This window comes from Typha latifolia, chromosome 4 (genome assembly GCF_019914945.1).
Source record: "Typha latifolia isolate L0001 chromosome 4, TyphaL0001v2, whole genome shotgun sequence".
In the NCBI taxonomy this organism is placed as follows: domain Eukaryota; kingdom Viridiplantae; phylum Streptophyta; class Magnoliopsida; order Poales; family Typhaceae; genus Typha; species Typha latifolia.
Window position 1 is genome coordinate 17,651,553 of NC_133089.1, and position 17,215 is coordinate 17,668,767.

The 17,215-nt window shown below is 43.5% G+C and overlaps 3 protein-coding genes across 3 annotated transcripts; 1 reads left to right on the plus strand and 2 right to left on the minus strand.

The window, feature by feature from the left end:
- Positions 1 to 1,496: 1,496 nt before the first annotated feature.
- LOC140786063 (protein TIFY 4B-like) lies at positions 1,497 to 6,820 on the minus strand. Its single transcript, XM_073134238.1, has 9 exons — positions 6,410 to 6,820; positions 6,170 to 6,321; positions 5,896 to 6,053; positions 5,546 to 5,630; positions 5,294 to 5,462; positions 5,050 to 5,124; positions 3,790 to 3,847; positions 3,480 to 3,697; positions 1,497 to 2,118 (listed from the first exon to the last, which is right to left on the minus strand). The coding sequence occupies exons 1-9, from the start codon at positions 6,528 to 6,530 to the stop codon at positions 2,105 to 2,107; spliced, it is 1,050 nt and encodes a 349-aa protein (XP_072990339.1). The 5' UTR covers positions 6,531 to 6,820; the 3' UTR covers positions 1,497 to 2,104.
- A 1,602-nt stretch (positions 6,821 to 8,422) lies between these two features.
- LOC140786062 (hydroxycinnamoyltransferase) lies at positions 8,423 to 10,067 on the minus strand. Its single transcript, XM_073134237.1, has 2 exons — positions 9,557 to 10,067; positions 8,423 to 9,474 (listed from the first exon to the last, which is right to left on the minus strand). The coding sequence occupies exons 1-2, from the start codon at positions 9,983 to 9,985 to the stop codon at positions 8,551 to 8,553; spliced, it is 1,353 nt and encodes a 450-aa protein (XP_072990338.1). The 5' UTR covers positions 9,986 to 10,067; the 3' UTR covers positions 8,423 to 8,550.
- Positions 10,068 to 14,874: 4,807 nt separating this feature from the next.
- LOC140787562 (protein LIFEGUARD 2-like) lies at positions 14,875 to 16,446 on the plus strand. Its single transcript, XM_073136550.1, has 4 exons — positions 14,875 to 15,314; positions 15,466 to 15,579; positions 15,750 to 15,907; positions 16,002 to 16,446. The coding sequence occupies exons 1-4, from the start codon at positions 15,062 to 15,064 to the stop codon at positions 16,206 to 16,208; spliced, it is 732 nt and encodes a 243-aa protein (XP_072992651.1). The 5' UTR covers positions 14,875 to 15,061; the 3' UTR covers positions 16,209 to 16,446.
- Positions 16,447 to 17,215: the final 769 nt, after the last annotated feature.

Below are 17,215 nucleotides of genomic sequence, written 5' to 3' on the forward strand. Positions count from 1 at the left end.
GGTGAGGATTTGGCCACCTTGAACTCAACGGTTTCTTTTCGAGTTTCTTCAAACTAATCCCCTCACCTACCCTTTTTATTTCACTTTGTTATATTTGATCACCAAGCTAACCTAAAAAGCAAAGCAGTTGGGAGATGATGAAGTAAACTAGAGTCTCTAACCTCATGACCGTTCTTGTCCTCTTAAACATGGAGGATTTGGTCAGACTTGGAGTGGTTTAGAGAGTTAATGCTGTTAGTTGTTATAACTTTAAAGTGCCTTTTGTTTTAGTTGAGAATCTTTTAGCAAGATTAGAGTAGGTTGTGTTGGTCAAAATTAAACCAAATATGGTACGGGAAAAGAGATGCATTCACTTGGTCTGACGTAAGGATTAGTTCTTGCTAATTATTTTTAATAAGACGAGGGACTACACTTTACTTGCTCCAAATAGGTGGGACTACCTTGTCAAAAATAATCTAAAGCCTCTAACTGACTTCTATATTAACCTTTTGATTTACTAAATACAAAGCATTAAAAAAATTCTATCCTGGCTCGTGTTCGGCAACGTGCCTTCCTAACTGTAAACCATCATCTACCCTTCTAAAGTATGCTAAGTGGTTGGGAGACGGCGTTTCTTTTCATGAACATTTTCTTTCTTTTTTTCTTGGGATAAGTTTTTTAAAAGAAGAAAAGAAAAGGAGTATAATAAATTCACCTAGATAAGATATCGAAGAATTATGGGTTTCTTGTTAAGATATACTAATCTATTTCAACTATCAAGTATTTGCAGTGAAGATACTTGCGCATGCTATTTCGTATACTTAACAAGGTTAGTTCAGTAGATAAGCTACTATACTTAGATTGGACCTAGTAAGTCCATCATGAAATGATTGATTGATTGATTTCTTCAGAAACAATATATAAACTGAATCACTAATGCAACTGATGGATAAAAAAGAAAACAAAAGGTCTAATAAGCTGATGTCCATGGCATTCAACATCTGCTCAACTACTTCACTGAAAGCAGGGGCCAATATTTGATATGGAAGATCACATGAGCTGGCCCACATCAGTTGATCAAGGATCTTGCTGTTGTTTTATTATATCAAGTGTAGTTTGAATAAGGAGTCTACAAATTGACTCCTGGTCTTATACTATTGGCACAAAATTTATATTATGGAGTACACTTATAATTCTAGGATAACACTTCAAAAGAAATAGTATCACACACAAAGGGAAGTCCTCTAGACATTTATTTATGTGTTCACATTAATACCCACATGAACAGGCATCACTGGAAAAGAAAAGAAAAGAAAAAACAAATTCAGAGCATACAGTTCAGTGAAAGTTTCAAAGGATTTACACACATTTAAATGGCCATACAATATATTCTGAAAAAAAGCAAAAACAAATTGCAGCATTCTAGTTGAACAATCATGATAGTGTATCACAATTATTCGCCTGTTATGCATCAGCTTTCCAAGAATTGAACATATCTGCATTCTAACAAGCATACCTAACCATAATATTATACATAGTAACTATATAGAGGGCCCCCCTTTATTAAAGGAGACGTCGGAAATAGTATTAGTGTTCAGTAGCTCAACACTCTTAGCATAAAATGAACTAACACTAGCTTTTAGAAGAGAAGCTTAATGCAAGATTATTATAACTTCATCTCCCGTTACATAAAAGAAAACTCATGTCACATTCATCTAATAGTGGAGACACTACTGATCCAGATTGAACTGCAACACAGGCCTAAATCTAGGCACTTCGGTATTATCTGCATCAGAGTTCATCTGACCAAAAGAGCTATAATACTTGGCCCTCATCTATAGACTTAAGGATGAAGCTTGCATTCTTACATGTGGTCCTCAGATTGGCTTGTTACTTCTCTCCAACATCTTCCCTGGTAAGCTGTAAACAAGCTTGTAGCATCCCAATTGATGAGACAGCCTCCGCAGGCAAATAACTTTCAATGCGTAAGAGGACATGATAAAATGTAGGGACTTCAGAATAAAGTGGACCACAAATTCACATCCATCCTGCGAAAGGACTGGGCTTTCATTCTCGCACCAAAAGATTTTAATCAGCAACAATTGATTGATGAAAAATAGGCTCCTTAATTGTCACCGCCTGTTTGAATTTAGATGGAAGCAGCAATCAAATCTTCAGAGTTTAATGCTCAAGAAATATGTATAATTTAAAACAATATGATACCAGATTTATGAAGCCATATGTCTATGCCAGCTGAACCTGAGCTAAGAGGAAGTTCACTAAAAATGGCTGACACACTTAATATGCGTGAGAAAGCAGATAGCATAAAGCATGATGCAGCATGATGGCATGTTCCTGATGCACAATGGTTCAGACTAGATGAACAAATTATCAGTAAAAACTACTGTGATATGTAAAACTTCTGCTGTTCAACAAAAATTAAAGTCCATATTACATAAATTTGCAAGGGACAATCATTCCTTTCCCATATGTAGTTTGTCTTCATACAAGATCTCCTTAAGCTTCCCTATAGAGATGCTGTCATTTCGGCCATAAGGCTAAAGAAAGACGAATTAGAACTAGCTTATCACTGTACTTAAAGTGGTAAACCAAATCTTCAAATTGGACTTTCAATACAGAAATTAGCCCTACTTTATTGTTTATACAAACTGACGTTAGTCCATAAAACCAAACACAACCAAATTTTCAGTAAGATAGCTACAGTGAGTCTTCTCTTACATTAGTGGCACTAACTAGTATAAGCTGTGTCTGGAATCACCATGTTCTGTAAAAGTTTAAGCTTATCAAGAATAGTGAATTCAAATTTTCCTTTCTATGTATTTGAGATTGAGACTTCAATAGGTTCAAGATATTGATTTCAATTAAATGGGCCGAGATCTTGTTCACAAATGACCTCGAAAGTATCAAATTCAGTATCTCCATCTTGGTTACCATATAAATCATCTGGTTTCTCTAAAATTTAGGCTAATAAAAAAGCTCAGACTTTAATCTTCCAACACTGTGATATTAGTATATTACCATAGTCACACCCAAGAGAAATATTCGGCTCTTGAGATTACTATAGTAATAAGCAAGGATTATGGCTCACATTTGCCTGGAAATGTTTAAACATGAAAACTAGCATGGACAGTCTCATATTACACCCTAATGATTTCTCAGTTGGTAGAGTTAGTCCCTTGCTTTTTGGGAGATAATAATGTAATCACCCTACAAGGTGCATAGAAGACACAAGGCAGAAGGGGAATCATAATGTTGTAACAAAAGACAGACGGTAAGTAGAACGAAAGGAAGAAAGGTTCCAACAAAATGCTCCATAAGCCATTGTCAACGAGCTAACTCAAGATTGTAAGGTGTTTATTTTATAAAGCGTCACCTTATGCACTCACTCCAGATTCCAGTTTTTACTGACTTTCTGTAGAGATATGTGATTTAGAAAATAACTATCTGCTAGGAAACTCTGAAAGATCACACTTCCTTACATTCATCATTAAGATCGATGGAGAAGCAGATCTTTTCTGCCTGGTTTTCCACTGAGCTGCACCTAGTGGGTGTGCCCGGTGGTCTCGGTGGTGCTAATGAGCTGATATTTGTTCTGTTTAATTGCTCATTTGATGTCTGGCCCTGGATCTTCTGACTAAAGTACATCATTTCCGTTCTTGAAGAAGATGAACCTCCATGAACCCTTTTTCCCTTAAACCTTCAGGTGCAATATGTCATTGAAGCCTGTCACCGCAGAGCCAATAATCCAAGTAGAGATATCAGGTCAACTCTAATGTAAGAAACTCGTACCTGTCTTTCCTTTTCTCTATGTACCTTTGCAGTGATGCTTTTCTACTTGTAGGACATTCTGTTGCAGGTTGAGAACGACATTAATTTATAATAATAGTGAAGGAAACAGATAACTAACGGTACTATGACCCCCAGCAGTCAAGTAAAGATTAAAGAACCTATCTTTCGTGTCGTTGATAGGTAAAGAACCTTTCCGAATATAACTTCATGCCTCCTCAATAACCTTTTCGATGTTAATTGATAACATAGGACTCATTAATAATGATACTTGCGTTAGGAAAACAAGGAGCAAGGAAGCATTGGAGCTCTTGAGAAGAGAGAAAAATCAAATGACCGACAATCGTTTGTCTTCTTTTTTAAATCCTTTTACACCGGAGAGCTAACTAGCGCTTAAAATCACAACGGGAAAGCAGAAGTGTGCAATCGTACATGTTGGAATGTCCTGGATTTTGTACTAGAGGAATTTACATAAAGAAATCAGCACCTCTTGGAAATTTGAAAATTTTGGTATGTTGACTTGGGTTACTCCACCAATAACAAGGGTTGTCGGTTGAGGGTGGGACGCAAACTCCAGTGCGGACCCAGTAATAATCCCATGGAGCTTAAGCTCATTCTTAATTTCGGATTGGGCAGAGACTACAAATTGTTGTAATTAAATACCACCCATAACTTGTAAAACAAAGGGAATTAAAATGAAAAATAATTCCGAGATGAGACATCCGTCCGTCCATCCATCCATCCATGAGAAAGGAGTGATAGGGATGTGTAGCTAGCGACAAGTATTAAGGAATGGGTAGGTGTGTAATATTGCAATTTGCAGGGGGATGGGAACCATGGTCCATGGTCGATGGCCATGGGGTCAGCAAGGTGGTGACCAGATCCAAATCTTTAGGCAAATATAAACAGGGGGCTCGGTGGACCTGGCTGGCTAGCTTGGTTTCAGCGGGAAGATGGGTGTGGACCATGCAAGAGGAATGGACAACGCAGTAGTGGGTGGGCCCCACCAATCTAAGACAAATCACGTCAATGTGTGGGACTCATCATCGCCTCACTGGACCCCACAGCCCACTAAAGCCCAACCACACGCCCCGAAGGGTCGCCCTTTCGACCACGTCGGACGGAAGGGAGGGGTCACATTTTACTTGGTCGTGAGTCGTGAGTCGTGAGTCGTGAGTCGTGAGTTGTGAGCGAAGGCAAAGGCGAATTAAGGATAATTAATAGCAGCAAATTTTACCCGGTAGCCTTGCTCCGCTCTCTTACCAGGCTCGGTTTCCCGCAGGGATCTCCACTCCACGCTCTCCTGGACCTGGAGACTCCGAGGCGACTTGCCTAAACCTGAATCACAGCCGTCCCATCAAATATCAAGCCGATAAGAATGGTACGCTCTTTTTTGTATGTATAATATACATATATTTTTTTTTCTTCCTAACGTTTCGTACGAACGTACGTATCCATAGATCGTACGTGGCGGAATATAGTGTAATTACTAATTAGAGTTGTTTACCGGCCGGCGAGGTTGGAAAAATGCCGGCGACTGGGGAAGCAGGATGGACCGGACGCGGAGCAAGAAATGTCGGAGGGAAGCGAGGAGGAGGCTGCCGGCTCAGGGGAGGCGGAACGGGTCTACAATCGTAGCGAACCGGACTCGCCGCGAGATGCATGATCGCCCGAGCCTGGAAATTTATTAAACCAGGTTCAAGTGGGGTGGGGTTAGTTTAAGGTCACCGCCGCAGGAGGCATACCAGGGTTTTGTTACCTTATCGGGCGTTACACCGTCGAAGACGTTGACCTTGCCGTCGTAGAAGATGGTCATTTGCCCAAACGGGAGTTCCGCCGCAGTCCTGAAAATATCACGTATCAGATGTAATCAAGGCCGTCCAATCTATCACACTCCTTTTAGCGGACCCGATGAACGGGAGCCCATCCAATCGGGTTCTCCCAGCCGTAGGATCGGATAAAATACTTTACACAAAAAAGAATCTTACTCCACTCACTGAACGGCGCAAGTTAGCAACAGAGTGGTGGAAGCTTAGGCAGGAGAGAGAGAGAGAGAGAGAGAGAGAGAGAGAGAGAGAGAGAGAGAGAGAGAGAGAGAGAGAGTGGAACCTGGGAGAGACACAGCGATTTTCCGGCGGGATCCGGCAGGAGGGGTCGACGGCGGAGAAGACCGGCGGTATCGGGTCTCTTCTCCTGTAGGGCGATGGATCATTCGCCGGAGCGGGTGAGTCGCCGGCGGCCTCCTTCCGAGGAGAGGAAGGAGCGATCTAAGGAAAGGGAGCTAGAGTTAGCGATATATAGATTATTTAATTCCCTAAAGATAGAAATATGAGAGGGAGGGAGGAAAAGGAGGTCAGCATTCGAACGGGGGCGTGCGGCTCACGTGCTGCGGAGCTGGAGACGGATGACCTTTCCTGCGGACGGCGGCTCCGGCAGCGGGAGGATCGCCTTCCTCTTGGCGACCTTCGAGGATGGCCTTGAGGGAGATGACCTGCTGGATCGCCTGCGACTTATTCCATGAGGGCCGCCGCATCCCTGCGCCAAACCGGTACGTGGGGGTCACCTAAGGGTTAGGAAAAAGAGTCCAGAGAAGCGATCGGAAGAAGAGGAAGAGGTGCTCCACCTTTGTCCTTGAGGAAACGGCGGCAGTCCTCTCGGGTGAGCTGGGCGATGTCCTCTTCGGTGAGCTTGGCGAGAGGCTTCTCGAGCGGCGACTTCATCCCCGCCGCGTCACCGGAGTTCATGGCGACCAATCCCGGCGATCGATTAGGTTTCCGGTAGGATCCCTCTCCTCTCTCCTCTCTCCTCTCTCCCGGATCTTTGTTCGAGCTTACCTTTTATTTTTTTTAAGTAGGAAAAAGTTCTGAGTGGGGTTATTTTTGGAAAGTGACAGAATAATATAATAATCTATAGGAAAAATTATATATAAATATATTTTTTTTAATAAAGTGAGGGAGGGTGGGGGGAAGAAGAATCATGAGGAGAGAGAGGCGAGTGTTTTTGGGCGCGGCGTCTGCGCTTCGTCGGGTGTAATGTAAGTGTAACGCTGGCCTGGGGAGTTTCCCCATCAATTTGGGGGCACTGCTGCAACCCCGTCGTGCCACGTCACCCCCTCTTACCCAATTGTTTTCTATGGACCGACAATAATATCCTTTTATCCTTTCTTCATTTTACTCATCTAAATTAATCCACGGAATGGATGGGAATATTAAGGGAATGCCATGTCCTCCTCCCCCCAGTCCAGTGACCCTCCTTTCTCCCCCAATCCCCATATCATTGATGCAAACTTTGCGCAACTGGATTCACTACTATTTTAATCCCAGTTATATTTATATAAAAATAATAGATTAGAGAATCTTTTTTCTTCTTTGTTTTCCTCATCCCACTATTAATCCCCCAACTCTACTTGCTCTTTTCTTATACAACACTATCGAACCTTAATTTGGTGGGCCTGTCCCTCCGGATAGGATAACTAAAGTTATCCGAGGGGATGAACAGCTCCTCCTCGAATAATTCCCTCTCAATCAAAACTCTCTCTTGCCGTGGCCTAGATAGGTAAGGCCCCACCTTGTTGGGCTTTTAGGTGACAGGGCCGTACAGCGGGAGGCCCAATAAAAATAAAAATACTACGGGCCGACGTGGGGCTTCATCTTCCTCACCTTTGCCTCCGCAACTTGGGTCGATCGATGGTGACGCGAAGCATGCAGAGGGTTATCATGCACATGAACACGAGTGGCCCCGACCTAACACTTGAATCTTTACAAACATTGCCATTTTTATTAGCCAAGTTGAGGGCGGAATTGGAGGATTTATTAGGGTCCAATTCAATCTGGCCCAATTATATGCCTATGCTCACCTATCCGACCTAACTGCTTAAATGTCAAACGCCCTACCTTAAAATTATTATCCAACTGCTTAAACTTTTATAATATAGAATTTATTTTATATTTCATGACAACTACTTGGACATGTGTGTTCTTTTTCTCTTCTTTTTTTTTTGTTTTGTTACAACTTAATACATGAGAATATAAATAAAAAAATAAAGAGAGATTTTAGAAACCATCTTCACACGTTTAGACCAATGAAACTATAATAACAATAAGTATCGAGTAAATAATAATAAAAAAATCACTCTTACAATTAAAGAAACAAGCAAAGAGGGGGAGGGTAGTGGCCCTGTAATCAAGTCTGAAACACACTAACACTTTTTTTTTTCTACATTAACGAAAGAAAATCCCAAAATTTTGACATAGTATATATGCAGTGATGGATACCTCCACGTGCTTCTTCTGGTGGCTTCTGTGAAACTATAAAGGCCTTGCAGTGATATCGTCCTTTGTTTTCCTGTCACTTCTCATTTCACCATTATTGTGGTATTCCGTGCTTTGCATGCTTCAAAGTCTACCTACCTTCATCAAACTCACAATAATAGACCACTACAGCCTATTCTTCTCTACACACACGTTGGGAGTTGGGAAACCAGTTTTAGTTTTTATCGAACACCTCACGTGCCTTCGTATACTCTTATTATTATTATTATTATTATTTATTTATTCCTCCATGTCATCTTTGCGTGGTTTAAACTGTTGAATGCTTTGTCCGCTTTAAAGATGAATGAAGACAAAATATCCTAAGATTGTTCAAAAGTTGAAACTAAGTTGTGATCAATGGCAACTCTGAACTCAACGTAGTGCATGCATTACGCACAGCATGACAACAACCCAATGGACTCGGCCCATTTAAGCCCAACTTAATAAGCCCGAGTTACGCCTTTGGAGGGAACGCAATGGTAGGCCCATACTGGAGTATGTCATCATCGCCGCAGAGCTCAGTGGTCAACTCCGTCGGCAGCGTCAACACCACCATCCGAGCCAACGACACGTCCCCCTCTCCCTCACCCTTCTCCGCAGACGCCGGCGCCTCCATCACCACGATGAGTCCTTCCCCCTCCACATCGCCGACCCGACAGGCCACGTGTTCGGGCCCCACACCGGGCTCAAACTCGACGCTTTTCACCGGCACGTGGTCCAGCTTCAGGCAGGTGAGCTCTGGCCCGTACATCCGGAAAGGCTCCCCGCCGCCGCTGCTGGAGTGCGCGTGCAGCCACTCCACCGCCGACCACAAGTCCTCCTCCTGCATCCCCTCCACGTGCCGCGCGACCTCGTCGGCGACGCTGCCCCACCCCGCCTCGAGATTCGCGCTCGCGCGGGAGAGGAACAGGGCGTTGCCGTAGAAGCCGAAGGGCAGCGGCGCCTGCATCCGCTTCCGGAAGTCGACGGCGAGGGTCAGGTACTGGGCCGTGGCGCCGCCCTTCACGTGCGAGGCGCGAGCTATGCGGAGCCAGAAGAGGGATGCGAGGGCGTCGAACGGGGAGGCGGAGGAGGCGGAGCAGTCGGCGATGAGACGGCGGACGGCGGCGGACGAGAAGAGGAAGGTAACGGAGGAGACGGCGGCAGCAGTGTTGACGGAGGAGGTGGTGATGGATTTGAGGGAGAGGAGCGGGGAGACGGGGTTGGGGGAGGGGCGGGGGAGGAAAGCAGGGGGGTGGAAGAAGGGCGGGAAGACGATGGCGAGGCGGCGGTGGATGTCGGCCCAGGCGTGGAGGAAGAGGATGGCGCACGTGGGATCCGCATGCATGTGGGTGCAGCTGAGCCCTATGGCGTAGGATTTGTCTTTGAATTCTGTCAACTACGATGGCCCAAAAATTAAGAAAGGTGAGCCCGTTTAGTAACTCTCATAAGAAAATAAAAGGGCGTATCTGCAAAATTACCTGGACGTAGAAGGGAGACCAAAGAAACGGATCCTGGCCCATAGGCTCCCAATACGCTAACTCCAGTTCCTCCTCATCGCTCGCCGACCGCAGCCACTCATCCAACGTGGCATCCGCACGCGCTTCAAGCATACGGACGCCCGCATCATTGCACTTGACAAGCCACCCGCCACCCTCCTCCTCCCCCTGCCTCGTCATCCGCCCCGTCATCGCCGGGTAGTACGACAGCACCTCGGAGAGCGACTCCTTGAGCTTGACCGGGTCCAGCCAGGTCCCGAACCGGTAGTAGAAAACCAACCGAACCGTGTGCCGGCCCATGGACCGGTCTAAGATCGATAGCGGGTACGTCTTACCGGGTCGGACCGGCGTCACAGAAACCGCCGTGGATTTGGCCAATATAGTAACTCGACTCCTTGCACCGGCCGTCATGTTGACTCCTAGAGAGAGGAGAAGAGAGGAGAAGGTATAAAGTATAGACCATTACTATATGGTTATTATATATGGATAGATTATAGTAATTAATTCACGGGAGGGGGAGAATTTAAGGTGGGAAGGTGGGCGTTAGGTCGGGGTCGTTGGACGTATTTACTCGCACTGCATGGGGGACTGGGTACGTGGCGCGAGGTTATTGGACAGATATTCATGACGGGCAAATCCGATGCTGCTGCATTTACGTTCCCGTTCGGGCGGTTCCAAGATTCACTGCAGCTCCGGTTGCAGGAATTTGCTGCAGTAGGGTTTGGGTTTTGGGCCTTAACCTTGGTAACGCGGACATATGTACGGAAGTGTTATTGGAAGCCCACTAAGTTTGTTATATATTATATATATTGAAAGTCCGTAGACTAAGTTCTGTTCTCTTTGGATCTCCAAGAATGGATTGTTCTCTTTGGCTCTGTAAGAATGGATGGTTTAAAGAGGTGGGCTCTTGCAATATTGTTCATTCACATGGAGCAATAAAAGGAGTACACTATGGAAACGACACATGCATACCCAATCTACGATATCTCTTCAGATTTGCTGAAATGAGAGTAAGCAAGGGGTTCAGGTGTGGCCAAACTTGATGGGAAAGGTTAGGGGAAAAGACCAACCCTGGCTACTTTGGCTGTTGTTGGCCCATACTTGTTTGAGCTAATACCAAGAAATTTCTTGTCAGAGATGCATGAATGAATGACATGGTTCAATAGCTACCTCTCCTAAGGTCGCATTGAGCAGTAGCTTGTTCTGCACTAAAAGCTGTGCGAGAAAAAGATCAAATGCATCTGATTTGATCGCTCATCGATAGATAGATATATATAGCTAGCAATTTAAGCCTTTCAACTTCTGAACTTGGTTGTTTTAGCTCGTTGGACAATTGTCATAATTAAGTATTAGTTTCACATAAATATACAGTATTTACATGGACACTCCTATCTTCTGACTTTTATGGTAGGACCATTAGGGGGTGCTATAATACAACCTGAACAAGAAGTCATATCATCAATAGTATAAGGACTTGAAGACGCATTGTCCAATCCACACATAAAAGACTAGCAGGTTCGAATAGGTTAAATATATACGAACCATATGCAGTATCTTATTATATTTTATCCATGTACATTAGCAGAATCCTTGCGCACTGAGGTGCTCTTTTTAGTTGATAAAATACTCACTTGATCACTATATATATATATATATATATATATATATAGAGAGAGAGAGAGAGAGAGAGAGAGAGAGAGAGAGAGAGAGAGAGTTCTGTAGATATATGTTTCATTAAGTGGATCTCATTGTTGCATACTTGCATACATATATTCTTTAAGCTGTTGGTATCAAAGACCCAAAAGAAAGGAGAGGTGGTGGTTGGAGAGTAGGTAGCATGTATTGATTAAGGACGAGACAAGAGGAAGAAGCCACACAAGCTGGGAAGCGCATCGAACCAAACAGCGCGTAGCACAATGCTATTGGCCTAAGAGAGATCGATCACACGGTCATGACAATGTGACAGAACCCCATCAACCGGATACTTCACATCACCATCGATCGATCAAAACACTTGTCTATATATACATTCGTAATCTATTAATTTCACGTAGGTAGAAAATATACACGGTAACAATGCATGGCATCCACCATCATTTTTTTAAAATTTTCGATCGGATATAGAGGACTTTGCGATCGACCACACAATTGGGTTTTAGTATGGTCGGTCAACAAAGGGAGTGGACCAGGAGAGCGGAAGGAGTTGGAGGCCCACGTGGCAAATCCGACCTGCTACTATTGGCAGTCAACAGAGGCGGGTGAGAGATCGAGAGGTTGGCCGAGAAGTCCCTATCCCACACCCACTATTTGGCCACATATGGAACAACACCGGCGGGGCCCACGAAAAGGAAGCAGGTGGTGAGGCGTGGGTCCCCCACCCGCATTTAATAAGCCGTCGCAGTCACCGGGGATTCGTTTCCTCTGCTCTCTCTCTCTCTCTCTCTCTCTCTCTCTCTCTCTCTCTCTCTCCATCTCCTCCTCTGCCCCCTTAGTCGCAGGAGGAGAGAGAGAGAGAGAGAGAGAGTGTGTGTGTGTGCCTTAAAAAAAGGGGTCAATAATTCCATTGCCTCTTTTTTACTTTCTCTCTATGCACACATACATATGGATGTTGAAGTCGTACGTGACAGAGAACGCACATGCACAAGGTCACACGAGTGACAGCTACATCTCATTCATGTTTCCCTTTCCCCCATTTGGGACCCTCCATTCCTCTCAATGGTTTACCTTGTTGCTCCTAGATCTCCCCCTAAACCCCTCTCCTTTTGATCTTAGAGATCTAGTGAACTCTCAATCTCTCATGCATGCATTCACTACTACAATTATTGTGGTTCTCATTAACATGCTGATTAGCGTACCCTTTTATAGGAAGACGGGTTCTGGATTTGGATGCTTTCCAAATTCCATATATCCATGAGATGTGGTAATATAAAATAGTAAATTACTCTTGGGTGGGTGGGTGTTTATAATATATATATATATATATATGGCAAGCAATTAGTAAAAGAGAGTAGGGTCAGCCTAAAAAGTCATGTGGTAGGGTATTTAGTCATCTCCACTCCCCCCAAATCCCCATGTTTGGTGTTCCCCCCACACCTCTCTGCCGGTCTCCTCCACAATTTGGAAAACAACCCTACCTCTAAGGCTCTAACCCCCCCCCCTCTCTCTCTCTCTCTCTCTCTCCTCCCCCTCTGTGACTTGACACGCACGCCATTGCAATAACATCAGTAGCTTGTTATTTGCACCATCCTTGGTCTCTCTCCTATCTGTGTCTCTCTGAGATCACGACTCTGAGCTCGGCTATGGGCGTTTTGCGCCATTGGAAGCATCACCTCTCAGCCATCTTGGCCATTCTCTTCTTTGGTGCCGCTCTAGGTAAGGCTACTACCAACATTATCGAACTCTATACCCTTCTTCCCCTGCTCACTGCAAAAGTTCCATCTTTATTTTTTTTCTATGAAAGATGCGTTTTTGATAGAAAATCTGAAGACCCATCAGCGCGTTGTCATAAGGAACTCAAAAACTCATTTTCTCTTCTCGATGACATTAGATTGCATTTGTATAATTTCTCAAACTCTACCCACTAAACTCTTTCAGTTGATCAGCTCCAAGATCACTCCTTTCTTCCCCTGGCCACCGAAAAAGATCGACTTTTCTCGATTTCTTCTCAGAGATGCGTTTTTGATGCAAAATCTTAAGAATCCATCTGCACATTCTCATAAAAAAACCAAAATTTTTCCTCAATATATAACATTAGAAATGGTTTCTTAATGTAGGAGGTGCATTGGAAGGACTCGTTCAAGAGGGCGATCAGGACAACTGGGAGCCAACCGTGTGGGCCCGACGACGCCTGGCGGGCCCGGGCTCGTCTCCTCCGACGTGTCGTGCCCGGTGTGGCAAGTGCTTCCCTTGCCGGCCAGTACACGTGGCGATCCAACCTGGCCGTAGCATCCTATTGGAGTACTACCCTGAAGCTTGGAGATGCAAGTGTGGCAACAAGCTCTTCATGCCCTGAGAAGAAGAAGAAGAAGAAGAAGAAGAAGAAAAGTTCCCACCTTTGATGTCTAATACTATTCTTATGCAACCAGAGCTAAGAATCCCCTGACTTCCATTGACAAGTTCTTTGTAATCTATGTATGTATGTAAGAGCGTATGATGCTTTCTTCCTATATAGTGGCATTAATGCAGATAATATTATTGTTGTCTGATATCCATACTTATTTTTTGACACCCAACATTGGAGCTTATTCTATGATCATGGTGAGTGAGTAGTCTATTTACTTCTTCATATAGGACTTGCTAATGATAGTAGTGGTGATTGATATGTGATATAGGTTGTGGCCTTGGGTTTCAACTTTTTGCTTGTTAAAGTTAAACACCACTTGTCCTTCTCCAAGAAATTTAATTTTGACTGCCACTTGCCTTAATCACTTATTACCTTTCTTTATCTTTTAGCTTTGGCTTTGTCAAATGTTAAATATTTATCAACAAAGTTAGTAGACTGTAGACCCACCTCACCTGACCTGGGTAAATTCAACAACTCTTTAGATTTGACATTGTTGTGAGAAGAGACAGACATAAAGTGGCCTTTCCCTTTTTTGAAATCCCTCTAACTTTAAATTCCACGTGTTGGACTTTTGCATCTACTGAGTAGCTAGCGTCATCAATTGATCTATAGATAAAATTATATATAATCGAGTAGCCTGATCCAAATCTAATCGAACCATCTCTGGATTAATTGTAGGCTAGTGGATTGCTTAAAGGTTATCCTCGTGATTTGGCCGATATACATTATATATATATATATATATATATATATATATATCTATATGTATGTTTAAATAAACGGAGCTGTGAAAAAGAACAGCTAGCCAATGACATGGGAGACAACTGTCAGCCTTATCAGGTGATGCCAAAACACTTGCTTCTAGCTAGTAAACTATTTATTATTAATGCTGCTTCCAATTTGTCCAACAACGAGTGTCAACTTGTTGACATAATCATGCAGGCTATTTCCAAAAAGAGAAAGATTTTTACTTTTTTAACTCCACGTCCCAAAGTCCTTGAAAGCTTTTTCACCACTTGCCAATTGTTTAATTCTTTCTTATTGGGCTGGGCTTCTATCTTTTAAGCCCAACAACATAAGAAGAATATAGTGGGCCTGCAATCCATACTAGATGCTAACCCCTTGGATTCTATAAAGAATCTAATACCTTCGAGGCAAAGTATAGTATGCGCTCCACTGCTCGTGCTGGTAGACACCTGTCACGGTTCCATTCGCCATGAGTGGCAGTTTCAGTACCAGACCAGTCTCGAACCTTCGTCGCGTCTCTCGCGTTCTCTTCCTTCCTCTCTTTGTTCGTATTCTCTTCAATAAATCCCCTATCCGGAAGCCAAAATTTTCCATCGACATCGCAAAATTAGAAGTTCTCTGTCTCCATCGTTGATTCGTTAATTTCTTCGCTGTTTACGAGGAGGTCGCCGGCGAGGATGTTCCGACCGCCGTACGGGAAGGGAGGTGACCTGGAGTCAGGGGCGAGGCCCCTGTACCCGATGATGCTGGAAAGCCCGGAGTTGCGATGGGCGTTCATCAGGAAGATCTACTCGATCCTGACCCTCCAGATGCTGATCACCGTCGCCGTGGCTTCCGTCGTCGTGTTCGTGCGCCCCGTCGCCCTCTTCTTTGTCTCGTCCCCTGGCGGATTTGCGCTCTATATCTTCCTTATAATCCTTCCTTTTATCGGTGCGCTTCTTCCTCGGTGGAAATTGCCTTTCCCTGTGATTCCTTTTGTCTTTTATTTTTTGACTCAATAATGTTCTTCTTCTTCTTCTTCTTTCTTTTCGTTTTTGTTTTTCTTTAAATTTTAAAACAATTTTTTTTTTAATTGTTGCAGTGTTATGTCCTCTGTATTATTACTACCAGCGTCATCCGGTGAATCTACTGCTCCTCGGTATCTTTACGGTGTCCATCAGCTTCGCAGTTGGATTGACATGTGCCTTCACCAAAGGTATACGAGAAATCATTCTTGCTTAAATATTGAATCTTTTATATGCGTACTCTTTTTAGTTCATTAAATAGTTTAGTTACTCAACGTATCCTATTGATGCGACGGAGTAAAATCATTATTTGGATATTTTGAAATCTGGAGTGAAACTGTGTGCATTTCTCTGGTTGCAGGGAAAATTATCCTTGAATCTGTCATCCTCACGGCTGTAGTTGTCATCAGTCTCACTCTTTACACTTTCTGGGCGGCGAGAAGAGGCCATGACTTCAACTTCCTCGGTCCCTTCTTGTTCGCGGCAATCATGATACTAATGGTTTTTGCACTCATCCAGGTACTGCCTACCTTATCTTTGGCTTATACTTTTTTGTCCAATTGTGTGAATTATATTGAAGCTGATCACTTTGTTCTCCTTTTGTGATCTCCAGCTCTTCTTTCCACTTGGGAGGATTTCTCTCATGATCTATGGTGTACTTGCTGCGATCATCTTCTGTGGCTATATCATCTATGACACCGACAACTTGATAAAGCGCTATTCTTACGATGAATACGTCTGGGCTTCGGTGTCTCTATACCTGGATATCATCAACCTCTTCTTATCTCTCCTTACCTTGTTCCGAGCTGCCGATTCATGAGAGCTGTTTCTCGTACTTGATCAACTTGATGAGATAATTGATTTCAAGTTGTTAAGCCTTTGCAGCAACATGTCCAATCGCAATTGTTGTACTAGATAAGTAGATGTAATTTGTATGTACTTCTCTCTTGCTTGTGTTTTTTTTTCTCTTCTTTGTATGTATAGATGTGATGTTTTGTGGGAGAAGCACTAGCTTGGTTGAGATGAAATTCTAAATGTATCGTGTAGTCTCTGAATCAGTCTCTCCTACAATTCGAAAACATTTGATGTATATCCTTATTGTCTCTAACTACAACCATTTAATAACAAAGTACCAAACAACAACAGGCTAATGACAGGCCAAAAATGGACCAGCACTTCCAACAAAAGAGCAATAAAAGAACACTCATAGAAGACTATCATTCTTTCTGGCAATCAGGCGACTTAATTCTTTAAAATTGTATCTACTAAGTAAAGCTCAATCCTATTGCCATGTGAACACCAGTTATGGACTTCTCCTTGTACAAATGCAAGTAAAAAAAAAAGAAAATTCTATCAACACCATGATTCTTGTTCTAATAGAGGTAAAGAAGACAAAAGCTCTCTATCCTTTCTGGGTTTGGTTCTCCACTATCTAATCCTCAAAATTACATAGTTCTTGGGCTTCGCTGGGATTTTATGCGCAAGGTCTACGGAATCCTGGCTCTCCAGTTCCTCTTCACCGCCGGCGTCCTTTCTCCTCGGCAACACCGTCGGGCCGTGGGTGGTCCTTTTGTCGTCGTCGTCCTCCTCTCTCCTCTGATGGGTAGCATACGATTTCTCATCTGGGTTTCATGTGATGGATTTTGGTGACAGCTCTGTGGCCGATACTGCGATATCGACATCGACATCAGCCTCCTGTGATTTTGGTTTGCCTCGTAGTGTTTCACGTTCTTCGAGAGCTTAGCCGTGGGGTTGGGTTGTTCCGTTGCACACACACGTCTACGTTCACGGTATGACCATAACTTTCATATTTCTCTGTAGGTTTAA